Here is a 16,550-nt window from a genome sequence, read left to right as displayed (position 1 = left end):
AGGATGAATAGGACATTGTTTGAAAGAGTTAGATGCATGTTGTTCTCCTCTGGATTGCCTAAGAGTTTTTGGGCTGAGGCCATTGCTACTATCGCAATACTCATCAATAAATGCCCATCATCTGCCATTGATAATGAAACTCCAGATGAGAGATGGTTTGGGAAGCTGGGTGACTACTCCGATTTGAGGAGTTTTGGATGTGCAGCCTATGCACACATAAAGCAGAATAAACAAGAGCCCAGAGCCAAGAAGTGTGTGTTGCTGGGGTTTCAAGAGAATGTGAAAGCCTAAAGGTTATGGAATCTGGATAAAGAGGGTCAGAGAATCATAGTGAACAAAGATGTGACTTTTAATGAGGATGAAATGCCATTCAAAGCTGCACAGAGTGGTGAAGCCACTGCTGGTAGTAATGTGTAGAATTTTGAGGTTGGAGAAAGGTCCACTAGATCTGATAATGATGAGGATACTGAGGTTCTAGAGAGTTCAGATGAAGGTGGAGTTTCTGGAGGTCAACAGCCCCATGGTGGAGATGATCAGCCTGCAGTTATGGGTCAGGAACCAAGGAGAAATCCAAGGAGAAACACCAAGCTTCCAGATAGATTCTCTGACTATGACATGAGTTTCTTTGCTTTGTGTGTGGCTGAGGTGTTGATATATTCAGAGCCATCAACATATGAGGAGGCCATAAAATGCAAGGAAAGTCAGAAGTGGAGAAAGGCAATGAGAGAAGAAATAGATTCTCTGTTGAAGAATGGAACTTGGATATTGGTGAAGGATCCAGGAACTCAAAAATTAATCAGTTGTAAACGGATCTTCAAGAAGAAAGTAGAAGTAGGAGAGACTGAAAGCATACGTTTCAAATCTAGATTGGTGGCTAGACACAAGTGGAAGGAATTGATTACACTGAAGTATTCTCTCCAGTGGTCAAGCACACCTCCATCAGAATTCTACTAGCCCTTACTGCTCAATTTAATTGGGAGTTGCATCAACTCGATGTTAAAACTGCATTCTTGCATGGGGATCTAGAGGAAACAATATACATGGTTCAACCTAAGGGCTTTGAGAAGCCCGGGGAAGAGGATAAAGTCTGTATGTTGAAGAAGAGTCTATATGGGCTCAAGCAGAGCAGTAGGCAGTGGAACATTAAATTTCATGAGCATATGGTGAGTATGGATTTTGAGAGATCTAGCTTTGATAGTTGCGTATACTTGAAGAGAAAAGGTGAAGAGATAGTTGCCTATCTACTGTTGTATGTGGATGATATCCTACTGGCAGGATCCAGCAAGAAAGAGCTGCAACTGATTAAGGATGATTTGAAGCTCAAATTTGATATGAAGGATTTGGGAGAGGCCAAGAGGATACTTGGCATGGACATTTACAGAGACAGAAAGAAGAGAAAGTTGAAGTTGGTTCAAGCAGACTATGTTAACAAGGTGATTAAGAAGTATCAGATGGAAGATGCAAATTCAGTATCTGTTCCATTGGCTAGCCATTTTAGACTAAGTAAAGAGCAGATGCCAGGGTCAGATGAAGATAGAAAGGAGATGAGATTGATTCCATATGCAAACATTGTGGGCAGTGTGATGTACCTAATGATCTGCACAAGGCCAGATGTGGCTCATGCAATTAGTGTAGTCAGCAGGTATATGGCTGAACTAGGAAGAGAGCATTGGAATGCTTTAAAGTGGATCTTGAAATATCTGAGAGGATTTGCAAATGTTGGTTTGAAGTTTGGAGATAAAACTTGGTCAGAAAGGAATGATATTCTGGAGGGCTTCTGTGATTCAGACTATGCAGCAAATTTGGATAATAGAAAATCTCAGAGTGGTTACATCTTCACACTATATGGCACAACAATTAGTTGGAAGTCGAATTTGCAGTCAGTGGTTGCTTTATCCACAACTGAAGCTGAGTATATATCTCTGACTGAGGCTGCAAAGGAAGGGAAATGGCTACAAGGAATTCTTCAAGATTTGGCATTCATCTAGATCGAGTAAGGATCAATTGTGACAGCAACTCAGCAATATGTTTGGCGAAACATCAGATGTTCCATGAGAGGAGCAAACATATTGATGTGAGGAGGCACTTTATCAGGGATGAAATCCAGAATGGGAGGATTAAGGTAGTGAAGGTTCCAACTGAAGATAATGCTTCTGATATGTTGACTAAGCCTCTGCCAGTTTCTAAGTTCAGACATTGTTTGGACTTAGTAGAGGTTGTGGAATGTTGAGTCTGTAAATGGATGAGAAGGGAGTTAGATATTGATCATGTTTGCAAGGTCAAGATGTTACACTCTACCCACCTTAACAAGATTATAAAAGTCGGGATGTTACATCGTATGACCGCCTCCATCGTTCTTTGCTACCCTCCATCTTCGCCAGTCATCATCTATTGCACTTTCTTTTACCTGCTCCGACTCCATCTTCTCAATAGGCTAATTTGCCTCCATCAACATATAAGAATTTCAAACAAAAATTAACTATAGGCCTATATTGCAAAATCGAAAAATATTTACGGTTGAAGAAAAATATTTACCTCCGAAAATGCATTTTCGACTGTTCTTGGAGATGCTCTTAACCGCCGGAAATAATTACTTATCACGCCTTTTCTTATACACCGGAAAAAAATCTCTGTTCTCCAATCGCCACCCTATCTTATTCTCTCCTCCCTCCCTACAGGTCTGCATTCTTCCTTTAGCCGCCACACGCATACCGAGCACAAATAGTACAACACATTTTGGATTAATATTATTACAAGATCTTGTAGCTTTTGCCATTCTTTCAATTTTTCGAATCAATATCATTTATTTTAAATGAAATCAATAATAATGATTCATAATTTTTTTGACCTCTCAAATCATATACTCATGTAACGCAGATTTTAAAGTCATTAATAAACAGCAACCTTTATTTAAAAAAAATAGTAGTTTGATCACAAGAAGAAACCATTTGTATTTGTATCACATTTTAATCTTTAAAGGTAACTTGTAAGTTGTAATCATAACAGTCACAATTAACAAATGAACTTTCATTTAACGCGCGTAACTCTATTCCTTAAATCCAGCCTATTCAATTCTTGATCTCTAATTTCATATATTTATTTAAACTATATGATATTTCTAAAATTAAAAAACAATGATTTGAATTTTAAAAATTACTTGTATCTTAATTTTTAAATTTTTTTAAAAGCATGAGAAAGCCGCCATGTCCTACTTTGTAAGTCAGTTCAAGTGGTCAAGCTTAAGACTTTTTGAAATTGTAAATCTGTAGGTGCAACAATATAGTAGCTAAGGCACTACTACTAAAAGTGAACCGGAGATGCATGAAATAAAACAACACTTCGATTCCCATATTCTCAAGTTCTTGAAATAATGTCTTTCATGTGAGGCAGCGATAGGGTGTATATCCATGTAAGTGCAACAAGAATTGGTTATCTATGTTCATAGTTCCAAATTTATTTACTTACAAATGGTGAAAGCAGCATAGAGATAATATTAATCTTGATATTGTTCATGCACATGGGAGTCATTTTCGTCGAACGAATCACTAATGAAAACCGTATAACTACAGTCTACAACTAAATGCAACAGATGGGAAATTGTTGATCATTTCATTCTTCACACAACAAGGACAGACTAATACGTTTACACATTTACGAGCTTGTTTCAGGAAGCCGAATCAGACATAACGGTCAGGAAATCCACACCGATGAGCACTGTTGGTTAAGGCCACCATGAGCCTCTATCACCAGATAACACTGAAGCATAGGGGAAACTGATAGAAAGACACAGAAAATCGAGATGTCAAACAAACGAAAAATATTGAATCCATCTCCTAATATCGGAAACTGTGGGTTATAGATAGACATACATACCTGGTTGCTGAAGGAATTTGATAACCATAGATTATCCAACTACAACAAATGATTCTCTTAACTACTAAAGCAATGCATAAAAGAATTAACATTTTTTCTTGACCATACAGTGGTAAATCCTCAACCATATTGGTCTTGAGTAACAAAGAGCAAGTTAATTAAGTGGTCTATTTGACCTATTCAATAGTATAAAGTTCACCTCCACAATCCCACTCTTACTATAACATCCTCAACAATTCCAATTTCGCAACTTATACTTGCCACATGATCTATTGACATAGTCTTTAGACAATATGAGTTCACTATGCTACAAGCATCATAACCCATTATCGTGAATAGTAACAGAAAAGGCGTATGGTGGACGATGTTTTTCTGTTACCATTGTTGCATAGATCCTCTGGAGAGTAGTCGTTGCTTCAATCATGTTGATTCTTTCATGAGGTACATCGACTAAACATGCCATTGCCACCACAAAAATTGACAACACGCATTGCTCCTTTGCACAAAAATCTTGATCTTCGCCAGACAGCAAAGCGTGTGCAATAGGAACTGAGTTTCCTTGTAATGATTCACTTACCCACTCTTTTAACCTCATTTCCCCATCAAACATATCATCTGTCGGCTTCTTCCCTGTAAACATCTCGAGCAACATTATCCCGAAACTGTACACATCTCCTTGTGTGGACACTTTCCCTTCCATTCCCAACTCTAGCCGTGCAACATGCATCATTAGTATATTTTCGATTAAACATAGACATTTTTATAAACAAAAGACTATAATATCATTAAAGATGAAAAGTTTAGAATTATGCATCACCTGGTGCTGCATAACCAATGGTCGCCAATGTTTGTGTTTGGGCGACAACTTCTTCATCGTCAAAAAGCTTCCCAATGCCAAAATCACCAAGATGAGCTACCATGTCTTGATCGAGCAAAACATTTTTTGGCTTTCCATCACGATGGACAACGGGGAATGTATGGCCATAGTGAAGATATTCCAAGACTGTCGCAACGTCTATTCCTATCTTCAGTCTCTGGATAAGATCTAGACAATGAATGTTGGAATATAACCATTTATCCAAGCTCCCTTTCGGCATATATGTGAGAACCAGAGCTTTAAACTCTGGGCTACTGCAACATCCAATAACTCGAACAATGTTTCTGTGTCGAATGCTCCCAAGTATCTCAGTTTCAGTATCAAAGCTCCTTTCAGCTCCTTGTAATTGTAAGTTAAAAACTTTTACCGCAGTTTTCAACCCATCAGATAGTGTTGCTTCAATTACCGAACCAAAACTTCCTCTTCCAAGAAGGTTGCTCTCACTAAAACCACTTGTTCCCTGCTCTAGTTCTATGTAAGAAACTCTTCTATATTCAGTCACCGGTGAAATATCAGTGGGATGCACTGGTGATTTCTTCGGTTTACATATCTTTATAAATACGAGGATGACAATCACCATAGTCACAGCTAAAATCACGGAAGGCAGTATAAAGTTCATCAAGCTTCTTGATCTATGAAGATTTTTTGTGCATGGTGGAACTTCAAATCTTATTGGAACACAAAGGGCAAGGTTGTGGGAAAAAGATTGATCACTCAAGTTGCCAAAACAACCCCTTTCTGGAATTTCCCCAACCAATTTGTTGTTGGAAACATTGAAATACTCAAGAAAATGAAGGTCTTCTAATGACTTGGGTATAGATCCTGAAAGGTTATTGTAAGATAAATCCAATGCTATCAAATTTCTAACATTTCCCAAGGATTGAGGAATAGATCCATCCAACAAATTATTTGATAAGTAAAGAGATTCCAATGACTGACAACCACCAATTGAGGTGGGGATATCACCTGAAAATTGATTGAAGGACTAGTCTAGATAGGAGAATGACTTCAAATTTCCGAGTTCAGATGACAATTGACCATTCAAATAATTTGAGAACAAGTTCAAAAACAAGAGATCTGTAAGATTCCAGAAGTTGGGAGGGATGGTGGAATTCAACAGGTTGTAGCCTAAGTTGATGATTCTCAAGGATTGAACTTCACCTAAGCATTCAGGAATTGGACCCGTAAGCATGTTTTTATCAAGGTACAAATCCCCCAAGTTATTCATCCCAAGTTATTCATTCGGCAAATATCGCTAGGGATAGACCCTCCCAATTTATTCTCGTAAAGAAACATTCTTTGGAGTTTCTTCATATTCCCAATTGATGGTGGAATGGGTCCACGCAGCTGATTACCTCCGAGCTCAATAAACAGCACACTACTTAAATTTCCAATTTCTGAAGGAATGACACCTACGATGTGGTTGTTATCCAAGCTCCCATTTGGCATATATGTGAGGATCAATGCTTTAAACTCCATATTAGAACAGCATCCAATAACTCGAACTAAGTTCCTGTGTCGAATGCTGCTCAATATAGTAGCTTCCGAATCAAAGCTCCTTAATGCCTCTTGAAGTTCCAAGTTGAACACTTTTACTGCAACTTTTAGCCCATCAGAAATCTACCTCTTCCAAGTAGGTTGGTTTCACAAAATGAACGTGTTCCTTGTTCAAGTTCTATGTAAGAAACTCTTCCGTATTCAGTAGTTAATGGTGGAATATCAGCAGAGAGTGCCACTGTTTTCTGTTTATGCTTTCTGATGAGAATAAGCATTACAATGACCGCAACGACAACTAAAACCACTGATGACACAATGAGTTTCTTTAACCATGATCTACGATGATTTTCTGAGCAAGGTGCAACTTGAAATTTTATAGGACCACAAAGAGCTATGTTGTGGGAGAAAGACAGAGCACTGAAATTCGGAAAATTGCCCCCATCTGGAATTTTTCCCTCTAGCTTATTGTTGGAAACATTAAAATTTTCAAGAAAAGGAAGGCCTTCTAAAGATTATTGTATGATAAATCCAATGTAATCAAACCTTTAACCTCTCCCAATGATTGAGGAATGGAGCCACTAAACATATTATTTTGATAAGTTAAGAAATGTTAGTGATTGGCAACCATCAATTGAGGTAGGAATAACATCTGAAAATTGATTAGATGACAAATCCAAAGAGTTGATCATCTTTAAATTTCCAACCTCAGATGACAATTTACCGCTCAAATGATTGGAAGACAAGCTCAGAATCACAAGGTCTGTGATAATCCACAAGCTAGGAGGGATGGTTGAATTCAATTGGTTGGAATCTAAATAGATCTCTCTCAACGATTTAATATCACCCAAGCATTCAGGTATTCGACCCACAAGCATGTTCTCATAAAGGCTCAACTCCCCCAAATGATACAATCGGCAAAGATCGTTAGGGATAGATCCCGCCAATTGATTGTCAAAAAGATATAGCATTTGGAGTTGCTTCATTTTTCCTATTGTTGGTGGAATGACACCACTCAGAAAATTATCATGCAAATATAGATTTAGCAAACTGCTTAAGTTTCCTACTTCAAGCGGAATAGCACCTATGATATTGCAGTTTGAAGCACAAAAGTACTCAAGAGAGATGGAAAAATTCCCAATTGAAGCAGGTAAGATTCCGTTCAGTGGATTGTCTGATACTTCCAGGTCCTTCAAATGTCGACAATTAGTTAATGAAGAAAGAAATGTCAATTCCTGAGTTGGGAATTCTGCTCCACTCAAATTATTTTCCTCAAGGAAAAGCTTTTGTAGAAGCTTCAAATTACCAAAGTTGGGTATGGAGCCACTAAAGGAGTTGTCAGACATATCCATGAAGATAAGTTTAGAAGCATTGGTGAGAGAGCTTGGAATTGGGCCACTAAGTCTGTTATGGGACAAAAGAAGCCATTCAAGATTTGGAAATGAATTCCCCATATCTAATGGAAGAGTACCAGAAAATTCATTGTACAAAATTTGTAACTCGTTCATTGTTGATGTATTGAATAAGGACGATGGGATGGATCCATATAAGGAATTATTGTACGCAGTAAATTCCTCGAGTAATGGCAGAGTGCCAATCACTTGTGGTAGTTCACCTGCCATATATGTCCACATTGAATATTACAATATTACACATACCATGTCATAAAATAATTTAAATAGATCCCTTATTCCACCTACTCAAATTTGAAGATTTTTTTTATTAATTTGAAAAAAGAGTTATTTAAACAATTCCTAACAGGATGTATTTACTAAAGGATTTTTGTTATCATAAAATATGTTAAAAGTACCAAGAAGCCAAAAAGGAAAAGTTGTTTAATTGGTAAAATCCATGTGAGAAATTAAGCATCGAACTTCATCCAAATAATTTAAGGAAGTCATAAACAAAAGGAAGAAAGGATCAAGTATAGATACCTGTGAAATAATTGTTTGACAAGTCCAACACTCTAAGCATGCTTGTATTTCCAATTGCACGAGAGATGGTTCCACTGAGATTGTTGTTGTATAAGTACAAGATCTCAAGATGTTTGCATTTCCATATATTTGGTGGAATATGACCTACAAATTATAGAGGGTTCAAATTAGTCACTTCCTATTGTTAGTTTGTTAGTCCCTCATGTAATTACTGATCATCTCCTTTGTAATTGATTTTTTATCAATTTGTAAAAAGAGTTATTGCATTAAAAATTTTCCTAACAGGATGTATTTACTAAAGGATATTTGTTATCATAAAAAATGTTAAGAGTACATAGAGGCCAAAAAGGAAGTCATAAACAAAAGTAAGAAAGGATCAAGTATTGATACCTGTGAAATGATTGTACGTCAACTTCAACACTCTAACCATGCTTGTAGTTCCAATTGCATGAGAGATGGTTCCACTGAGATTGTTGTTGTTTAAGTACAAGAACTCAAGATGTTTACAGTTCCATATATTTGCTGGAATATGACCTACAAATTATTATATGACTGTTAGCCTGCTCCTATACACAAAAACATTACCAAACTCAGAGGTGGAAACTTTTTAGTTTTTTTCTAGTGTTAAAAATATACTCCATGAATTCAGTAATTTTACATGTGTGGTGCAGTGGACTAACATTCTAACTATAAAGAAAGGAGAATAGTAATGCGTTTATGTATATATGTGGAGATGTTCATATGAGAACTTATTGTATAGTAAGAACGTGAAGCTTTTTCAGCCCACTTGGATTACATTCACAATCATCCATGGTAGTTTTGGAGTGATAATTTTTTGTAACTACTCGGCCGAAATTCCTCGTGAAATAATTGTGTTATTTAACGAAAATCCTCCATTGATCATCGCAAAAAATGATAAACAATATTCCCTCCGTTCCTCATAGCTGAGGCGGAAATTTTCGGCACGAAGTTTAAGAAATAAATGTTGAGTGTGTTAAATAAATAGATAAAAAGTAAGAAAGAGAAAAAATGTAGAGAGAATAAAGTAAAAAGTGAATAAAGTAGAGATAATAAAGGAAGAGAGAGTAAAGTAAGAAAGAGGAAAAAGTTACTATATATGGAAATGACTCAACTATGAGGGAACTTTCCAAAATGGAAAAATGACGCAACTATTTCCAGTTAAAGAGGCGCTTTCAATGTTTAACACCTCTAGTCGTGTAAGTTTCCCTATTTCGGCTGGAATTCCTCCTGAAATTGTGATATTTAAAGAAAGTCTACCATTGATCATCGCAACAATTAGATGCAATTTCTGCTGTAAAATAAGATACTAGGAGTACTATATTTGAATATCCAAAATAAATTCCAAAATAAATACTTCTACGTAAAAATCATTGTACAAAAATGAAATTAGATAAGCATACCTTGAAAGTCGTTCTCATCCAAATACAACTCCCTAAGCATGCTCATTTTCCCAATTTCGAACGGGATGATACCACTGAGATTGTTGTTGGATAAAGCCAAGCACTCAAGATGTGTGCATTTCCATATATTTGGTGGAATTGGCCCTTCAAATTAGACAAAGTTGAAGAAACAAAGTGATAAATAGTTGAAGGAATTTTGTGAATCAAGGGGGTGTATGTAATATTTCAAATTATGGACATACCTTGTAAGTTGTTAAGAAACAGATATATGAAATTTACTTTGCAAATTATGGACATTTCAAATTATGGAAATTTACTTTGCAAATTAAACTATATATGAAAGCACAGTGACTATATAGAGCATCCATGTGTTCAGGAAATTTGATATTTACCAGATAAGTTGTTGAAGGCCAAGCTCAGTGTTGTCAAAGTAGATATGTTGAAAATGGAGGATGGGATATTTCCAGTTAAAGAGGCGTTTCCAAGGTTTAATAACTCTAGTCGTGTAAGTTTCCCTATTTCGGCTGGAATTCCTCCTGAAATTGTGATATTTAAGCAAATTCTACCATTGATCATCGCAAGAATTATATGCAAATGTAAAATGAAATATATGTGAATATCCAAAATAAATACTTCTACAAATCATTATAAGGAAATGATTTAGAGAAGGGTCTAGGATATTATAACCAAAAGCTAAATCCTGTTAGTTGATAACCGTGATAAACCAAGCAAACGACCATTTGCGCAGGTCAGTGCGCATACACTACATTACTGTGGACTATGGCACGCTGTTTCTTGAGCTAACTTTTAACACAGATCGAAAAGCAGAATATGATGAAAATTACATTTCTGTTGTTTCTGTACCATTTGATCCTGCAAAAGCTTTGATTGGTTCAAGCCCAAGTAGAGCTTAAAGTAGCTCTTGTGCACCTAATCAAGTCAAGCACTAACCAGTTTCCAAAAACTTATTATCTGATCATGATATCGTTAAAACTTTTCACTATGTGCATCAGCTTAAAGAGCACCTAATCACATGTCAAATTACAAGTTTACAATCTACTCGACTGAATTGAACCATAAAAGTCCTCAGACAACAGCTAAAATTAGCAAAAAGCACGATGAAGTACAAAACACGAATCCATACCTTATGTATCAATCCATCATCAATAATCGAACTGCTTAGCCTCTTAAACAACTCATGCACCACTAAACACAGCTAAGCAAAGGCAAGAATGGCGGGAAAGAGAGGCCCCTTAAAAGGCATGGTTATCCATACTTATATAGGTGAGCTAGGATCGTTACCAAGTCGATGTGGGACAAGATATTAAATATTTAACACGCCCCCTCACGTGTGGGCCGAAATGACACATCGGACTTCCATCAAGTGGGTAGGCAAGAGAAGGGATAAAGGGATAAATCCATCATCGACTTGGGCCCGCTCTGATACCATATAAGAAAGGGGCCACTCACCCCTTAAAAGGCCTTATAAGGGAGGGGTTATCCACACTTGTATAGACAAGCTAGGATTGTTACCAAATTGATATGGGACAAGATATTAAAAATTTTAACAGGCTGATTCTCTCTATCTCTCTCTTCATTCCCCCAACAAATCTAGTATCGCCCTCAATCATCAAAACAAAAATTGAAATAAGATGAGCGTTTACGACATTCTGTTCGGGGTAGATTTCATCCGCAAGAAATACGAAAAATACGATATTGAGAAGCAGCGCGATCAGAATGCCTTCTCCGACGACGCCGTCGCCCACCTCTACTCCACCTTCGACTCCCAAATCAACCTCGCTCCCCAAAAAATTATTATTGGGATCTGATTTTCGTCTCCAGAAATCGAAGATTGCTGCGTATGAGACGGACAGGGCGACCGTGGTGGCGTTGTATGCGGAGGTGCGGCGCATCAAGGCCAGGCTAATGGATGAAGTGCCTAAGTTGAGGAAACTTGCTCAAAGGAAGGTTGTTATTTTTTGTCTTAGCCTTTTTGTTCTGATTCTTGTTGTAGTATGTTACAGACACCCCAACTCCACCGATCGACTCCAACATCGACGGGAGATGATGTGAGAACAGACGATGAGGTGATAGAGAGGGAGACAACAGCTACGACGGAGAGACAGTCGGAGGAGGAAGAGGTGCCAGAAACCGTGGCACGGAAGAAGGAGACGACCATCCGGAAGCTTAGGCCAAGGGAGAACATCAAGCCTCAGGACTTCTTCAAGAATTACGTCGCCAAGTGAGGCGCATAATATCTTTAGTTTTTGCTTTCTTAGTTTTGTTTTATTGTTGAATATTTTGTTTTATTTATTTTTGCAAACATTATGGAGTCGGGCGGTTTATAAGCCCCGTCGGGTTTTTCTTTTTTGGAATCTTTCCCGATGAATAGGTTTAAGGTGAACCAACCCTAGGGTCTTTAGACAATATAAATAGGGCTTTCATTAATTCCGTATTCAATTAATGAAGAATTATTTGTCCAAATTACTTGTGTAATACTCTTGAAACCCTAATTTGCTGCTGACCGATAGACCTCCGCGCCAGCCGCCGACCCTACTGTTGAGGGCGCCAGAATTGTGGTATTGTGTGTGTGTCGTGACAGGAATTTTTCGTTAAGAGAAGTGGGCTCTTAACATCTGGTGCATTTCATCTCGAACTCATGGAAATTGAGGAGGAAGTGCAATGATCATCGGTTGTATTGACTGGGGGCAACCCGCCGTAATCCAGTGCGAAACCGCCACGACTTGGGCGGCCCACCACGACCCCCGCCGCGTGGCGATCCACCCCTGGTCGTTCGCCAGCGACCGGATACCAGTACGAACGATTAGCAATTCCATCTCCTTTTATTTCAACAAAGTGGCATCAGAGCCGATGGCGAGCACCAGCGTGGCGTCAGTGGGGCATCTGTCGCTGCCCCGTCTTACCAAGATGAACTACGACAATTGGAGCATTCAAATGAGAGCACTTCTTGGCGCGCAAGATGTGTGGGAGTTAGTTGTGACCGGTTATGAAGAACCGAGTCAAGATGAAATCGAGGCCATGTCTGCAGCTCATACAAGGATATGGAGGGAGAAGCGTATGAAATACAAGACCACTCTATATCTCATGTTTCAAGCCGTAGATGATTCCGGCTTTGAAAAAAATGTTGGTGCCATGACATCCAAAGAGGCATGGGAAACATTGCAGAAAGTGTTCAAAGGCGCTGACCGAGTCAAACAAGTACGACTCCAAACCTTGGAAGGTGAATTGGAGGCCATGAAGATGAAAGAGACAGAAGGAGTTTCTGATTATATCACTCGTGTCCAAACGGTGGTAAATCAACTCAAACGCAACGGTGAAAACCTAACCGATGCCAGGGTCGTAGAAACGATTCTACGATCATTAACAAAGGATTTTGAGAACGTGGTGTGTGCAATTGAAGAATCAAAAAATCTAGAGGAGATGACCATTGATGATTTAGCTTGGATCCCTGGAGGCACACGGACAAAGAAAGAAAAAGAAGAAACAAGAATCACTTGATGAGGCCTTGCAAGCCAAGGCGACAATTAATGAAGAAAAGCCATGTATGTGCAGCACGATCACCAAGAAAGAGGAAACTTTGGAGGCCGCGATACTGGTTATGGAAGAGGCTATGAGAAAAAGAACAACCACGATGAAAGACAACAACCAAATCTTGCTCAAAATTGGCGTGGTGGAGGAAGAGGTCGTGGTGGCGGAGATGGCCGAGGTCGTGGCAGAGGCGGCCGTTCATATCGTCCCAACGTTGATTGTTACAATTGCGGCAAACACGGACACTATGCAAGAGATTGTAGATCTCCGAGACAGGAAGAAGAGAACATGAATCTCGTGGCTGAAGAGGAGGAAAAAGAAGATGGTGTTCTCATGATGGCATATGATGACACCATTCCTGATATTGATGTAGACACGGTGTGGTATCTTGACACCGGTGCCAGCAATCACATTTGTGGGCGCAAACATCTCTTCACGGAGATGGAAGAAATTAAAGATGGGTATGTATCATTTGGTGATGCCTCAAAAATTGAAGTAAAAGGTCGAGGTAAAATCAGTTTCTTGCACAATGGTGAAGAAAGTACTATTGAAAATGTGTATTATGTGCCGAATATGAATAGCAATATTCTGAGCATGGGACAATTAATGGGGAAGGGCTACTCGGTATTCATCAAAGATCAAATGATGCAATTGAAGGATAAAAGAGGTTACGTAATTGCACGTGTCGGAATGGCCAAGAATCGAATGTACAAACTCAACTTGCAAAATGTTCAAGAGAAATGTTTGAAAGTAGACATGGAGAACGCCATTAGAAAACTGGCAAAAAATGGTATGGTCCATGGGCTACCAGATATAAATTACTCGAGATCATTCTGTGAAGAAGGGTCCTCGGCAAACAAGCAAGAAGTTAGTTCCCTAAGAAGGCGGAATATCACGCGAAGAATATTCTCGAGATGATACATACAGACATATGTGGTCCAATCACACCCGAGTCGTTTGGAGGAAAGAGGTATTTCATCACTTTTATAGATGACTACACAAGGAAGACGTGGGTGTACTTTCTTAAAGAGAAATCTGAAGCACTTGAAACTTTCAAGAAATACAAGATGATGGTTGAAAAGAGAACGGGCTACAATACTAAGGCGTTGCGGTCAGATAGAGTTGGTGAATACATGTCAACCGCTTTCACCAAATTCTGTAAAGAACAAGGAATAAAAAGATATATAACCGCGCCCTACTCGCCTCAACAAAATGGTGTAGCAGAAAGGAAGAATTGAACCATTCCTGACATGGTTCGGTCAATGTTGAAAACCAAAAAAATGGCAAAAGAATTCTGGGCGGAAGCAGTGCAATGTGCGGTGTATGTACAAAATCGATGTCCTCATGCAAAGCTGATGGATTTGACACATCAGGAAGCATGGAGCGGGATAAAACCAACAATGTCACATCTCAAGATATTCGGTAGTGTAGCCTATGCACATGTACCGAATCAAAGAAGAACCAAGTTAGATGATAAAAGCAAAAGTATGTGTTCATCGGGTATGATGAGAAGACGAAGGGCTTCAGACTATTTGATCCGAATGAGAAGAAGGTAATTGTAAGCAGAGATGTGCATATAAATGAAGAAAGTATGTGGGATTGGAACAACAAAAATATGTTAGTACCTGAAGAAACAGAACCATCAATCTCTACACCAATGATCACACGGACGAATCACTCAACAACAAAGATGAAGAAGAGCCAAGGCAACCAAGAATGAGAAGTTTGCAAGATCTCTATTATACAACAGCTGAAGTACACCTAATATGTCTGCTAGCTGCAATGGATGAAGAAATTGCTGCTATTGAAAGAATGACACTTGGGAAATGGTAGAATTGCCGGAGAATCATCAACCGATAGGAGTTAAGTGGGTAACAAAAAGAAGATGAATGTTGAAGGAAAGATTGAAAGATACAAGGCGAGACTCGTTGCATAAGGGTATTGATGAAGATCGGGATGAAAGATGGAAGAGATTTGAGTTTAAGGGAGGAATTTGTGAGCTAAACTCAAATATATAAAAAAGTCAACATTGTCATGCCAAGAGTTGGGGCCAACTAAGTGCCATCTATCAATTTTCTAGAAGCATGAAGAAAGAAGTCAATTTTATTTTGAATTTGTATTGAATAGTCACCGTAAGTTTCTTGAAAAGAGGAACAAAACCTCATCATTTGTTTTGCTACTTAAGTCGGTCAAGGTGAGGGAACCGCCATAATGAGTCTATAAATATGAATTGCATGTAATGTATGAGAAAAGAGATTAAACTTTCAATATATATAAATTAAGTCCTCCACTACTTTTGTGAATTCTCTCTCCTCGTATTGTAATCTATTAGCAATTCCATCTCCTTTTATTTCAACATTTTGATCGGATCATGGCTCGTATCCAAATACCGAACCCTTGCCATCGCCAACGGGTTTCGATATAGAAGACTGGCTAGGGGTGGTCGACGTGGAGCACTTGTTCGCCAGGAGGATTATCGCCATGACGGCGACTGGAATGAGGATTTCCCTACGGATAATAGGCTGGTGCCCTACCGGCCACGGCGGCAATCTAGTCGGGACCCCCGGCGGCTCGTCAGAGAGGTTGGCACGACAATTGCCGCAACACATTGTCTTGGGATCCCCTGCCAGTGCAGGACAGGCTACACTACCAGCACAAATCTGAACTAGGCATGGAATGAATATTTGTGCTCCCCATTTCGACGGTTCGGATGCGACAAGTTGGATATTGTGTGTGGAGTACTATTTTGATCATATCATGATGCCTGACGAAGATCAACTCCAGTAAGCCGTGATGCACTTTGACCCACCGGCGGCAGAGTAGATATTTAATTATAGGAACAACAATCGATTTGTCACTTGTTCTGAATTCTTGACATGAATAGTTTCAGGAATTACATTGGTCCCCTGGCCAAACTGGTACAGACCGGATCAGTAGCGGAGTACCATGATACTTTCAAAAAGTACTTAAATAGGGTCGAGGGTCTTCCTGGTTATGCTCTAATACCGATCTTTGTAGAGGGCCTAAAACAACCCATTCAAGAGAAAGTCGAGCTGCAACAGCCAAAGTCATTTGCAGAAGCAATGGCACTCGCGCTTCACTTGGCGGCTAACCAAGATCATCGGTACCAGCAATCGTCATCAACACAGAAACGACAATAGTCCAGCCGAGACTCGCGACAACAACCGCTGATTGTGGCGGGTTAGTCGAGCAGTTTGCCGCTGGTGGTCAGCCTCCTCGCGATCAGGAACGCTCCAGGATGGCTCTAATTCGGGTTTCTAATGCAGAAAAGTCGGAGCGTTCGCGAAGTGTTCTGCGCTGTAAAACTCCTTTGTTTTGTTGGGGACGAGGACGACGATGTTCAAGGGCAGTTTTTGGGGACCACAGGATGAGGAAGTCATT

General features: G+C 39.1%; 1 protein-coding gene across 1 annotated transcript; it reads right to left on the bottom strand.

The window, feature by feature from the left end:
- Positions 1 to 3,690: 3,690 nt before the first annotated feature.
- Positions 3,691 to 9,896, bottom strand: LOC125206626 (receptor kinase-like protein Xa21). Its single transcript, XM_048105866.1, has 11 exons — positions 9,842 to 9,896; positions 9,600 to 9,743; positions 8,569 to 8,712; positions 8,179 to 8,322; positions 6,873 to 7,859; positions 6,375 to 6,752; positions 6,106 to 6,318; positions 4,691 to 5,716; positions 4,253 to 4,581; positions 3,874 to 3,880; positions 3,691 to 3,773 (listed from the first exon to the last, which is right to left on the bottom strand). The coding sequence occupies exons 1-11, from the start codon at positions 9,894 to 9,896 to the stop codon at positions 3,691 to 3,693; spliced, it is 3,510 nt and encodes a 1,169-aa protein (XP_047961823.1).
- Between the last annotated feature and the right edge of the window lie 6,654 nt (positions 9,897 to 16,550).

Source organism: Salvia hispanica, chromosome 2 (assembly GCF_023119035.1).
Source record: "Salvia hispanica cultivar TCC Black 2014 chromosome 2, UniMelb_Shisp_WGS_1.0, whole genome shotgun sequence".
In the NCBI taxonomy this organism is placed as follows: Eukaryota; Viridiplantae; Streptophyta; class Magnoliopsida; order Lamiales; family Lamiaceae; genus Salvia; species Salvia hispanica.
Note: the sequence above shows the minus strand (reverse complement) of the source record. Positions and strands in the feature narration are given on the sequence as shown.

What these genes read in the sequence shown, in the direction of transcription:
- LOC125206626 (XM_048105866.1), bottom strand. Translation starts at nt 9,896, where the DNA reads ATGTCCATAATTTGCAAAGTAAATTTCATATATCTGTTTCTTAACAAC. An exon ending in GTTTCTTAACAACTTACAAG is followed by an intron (nt 9,744 to 9,841) that starts GTATGTCCATAA and finishes TCTAATTTGAAG; the next exon opens with GGCCAATTCCACCAAATATA. An exon ending in TATTCCTACCTCAATTGATG is followed by an intron (nt 6,753 to 6,872) that starts GTTGCCAATCAC and finishes AATAATCTTTAG; the next exon opens with AAGGCCTTCCTTTTCTTGAA.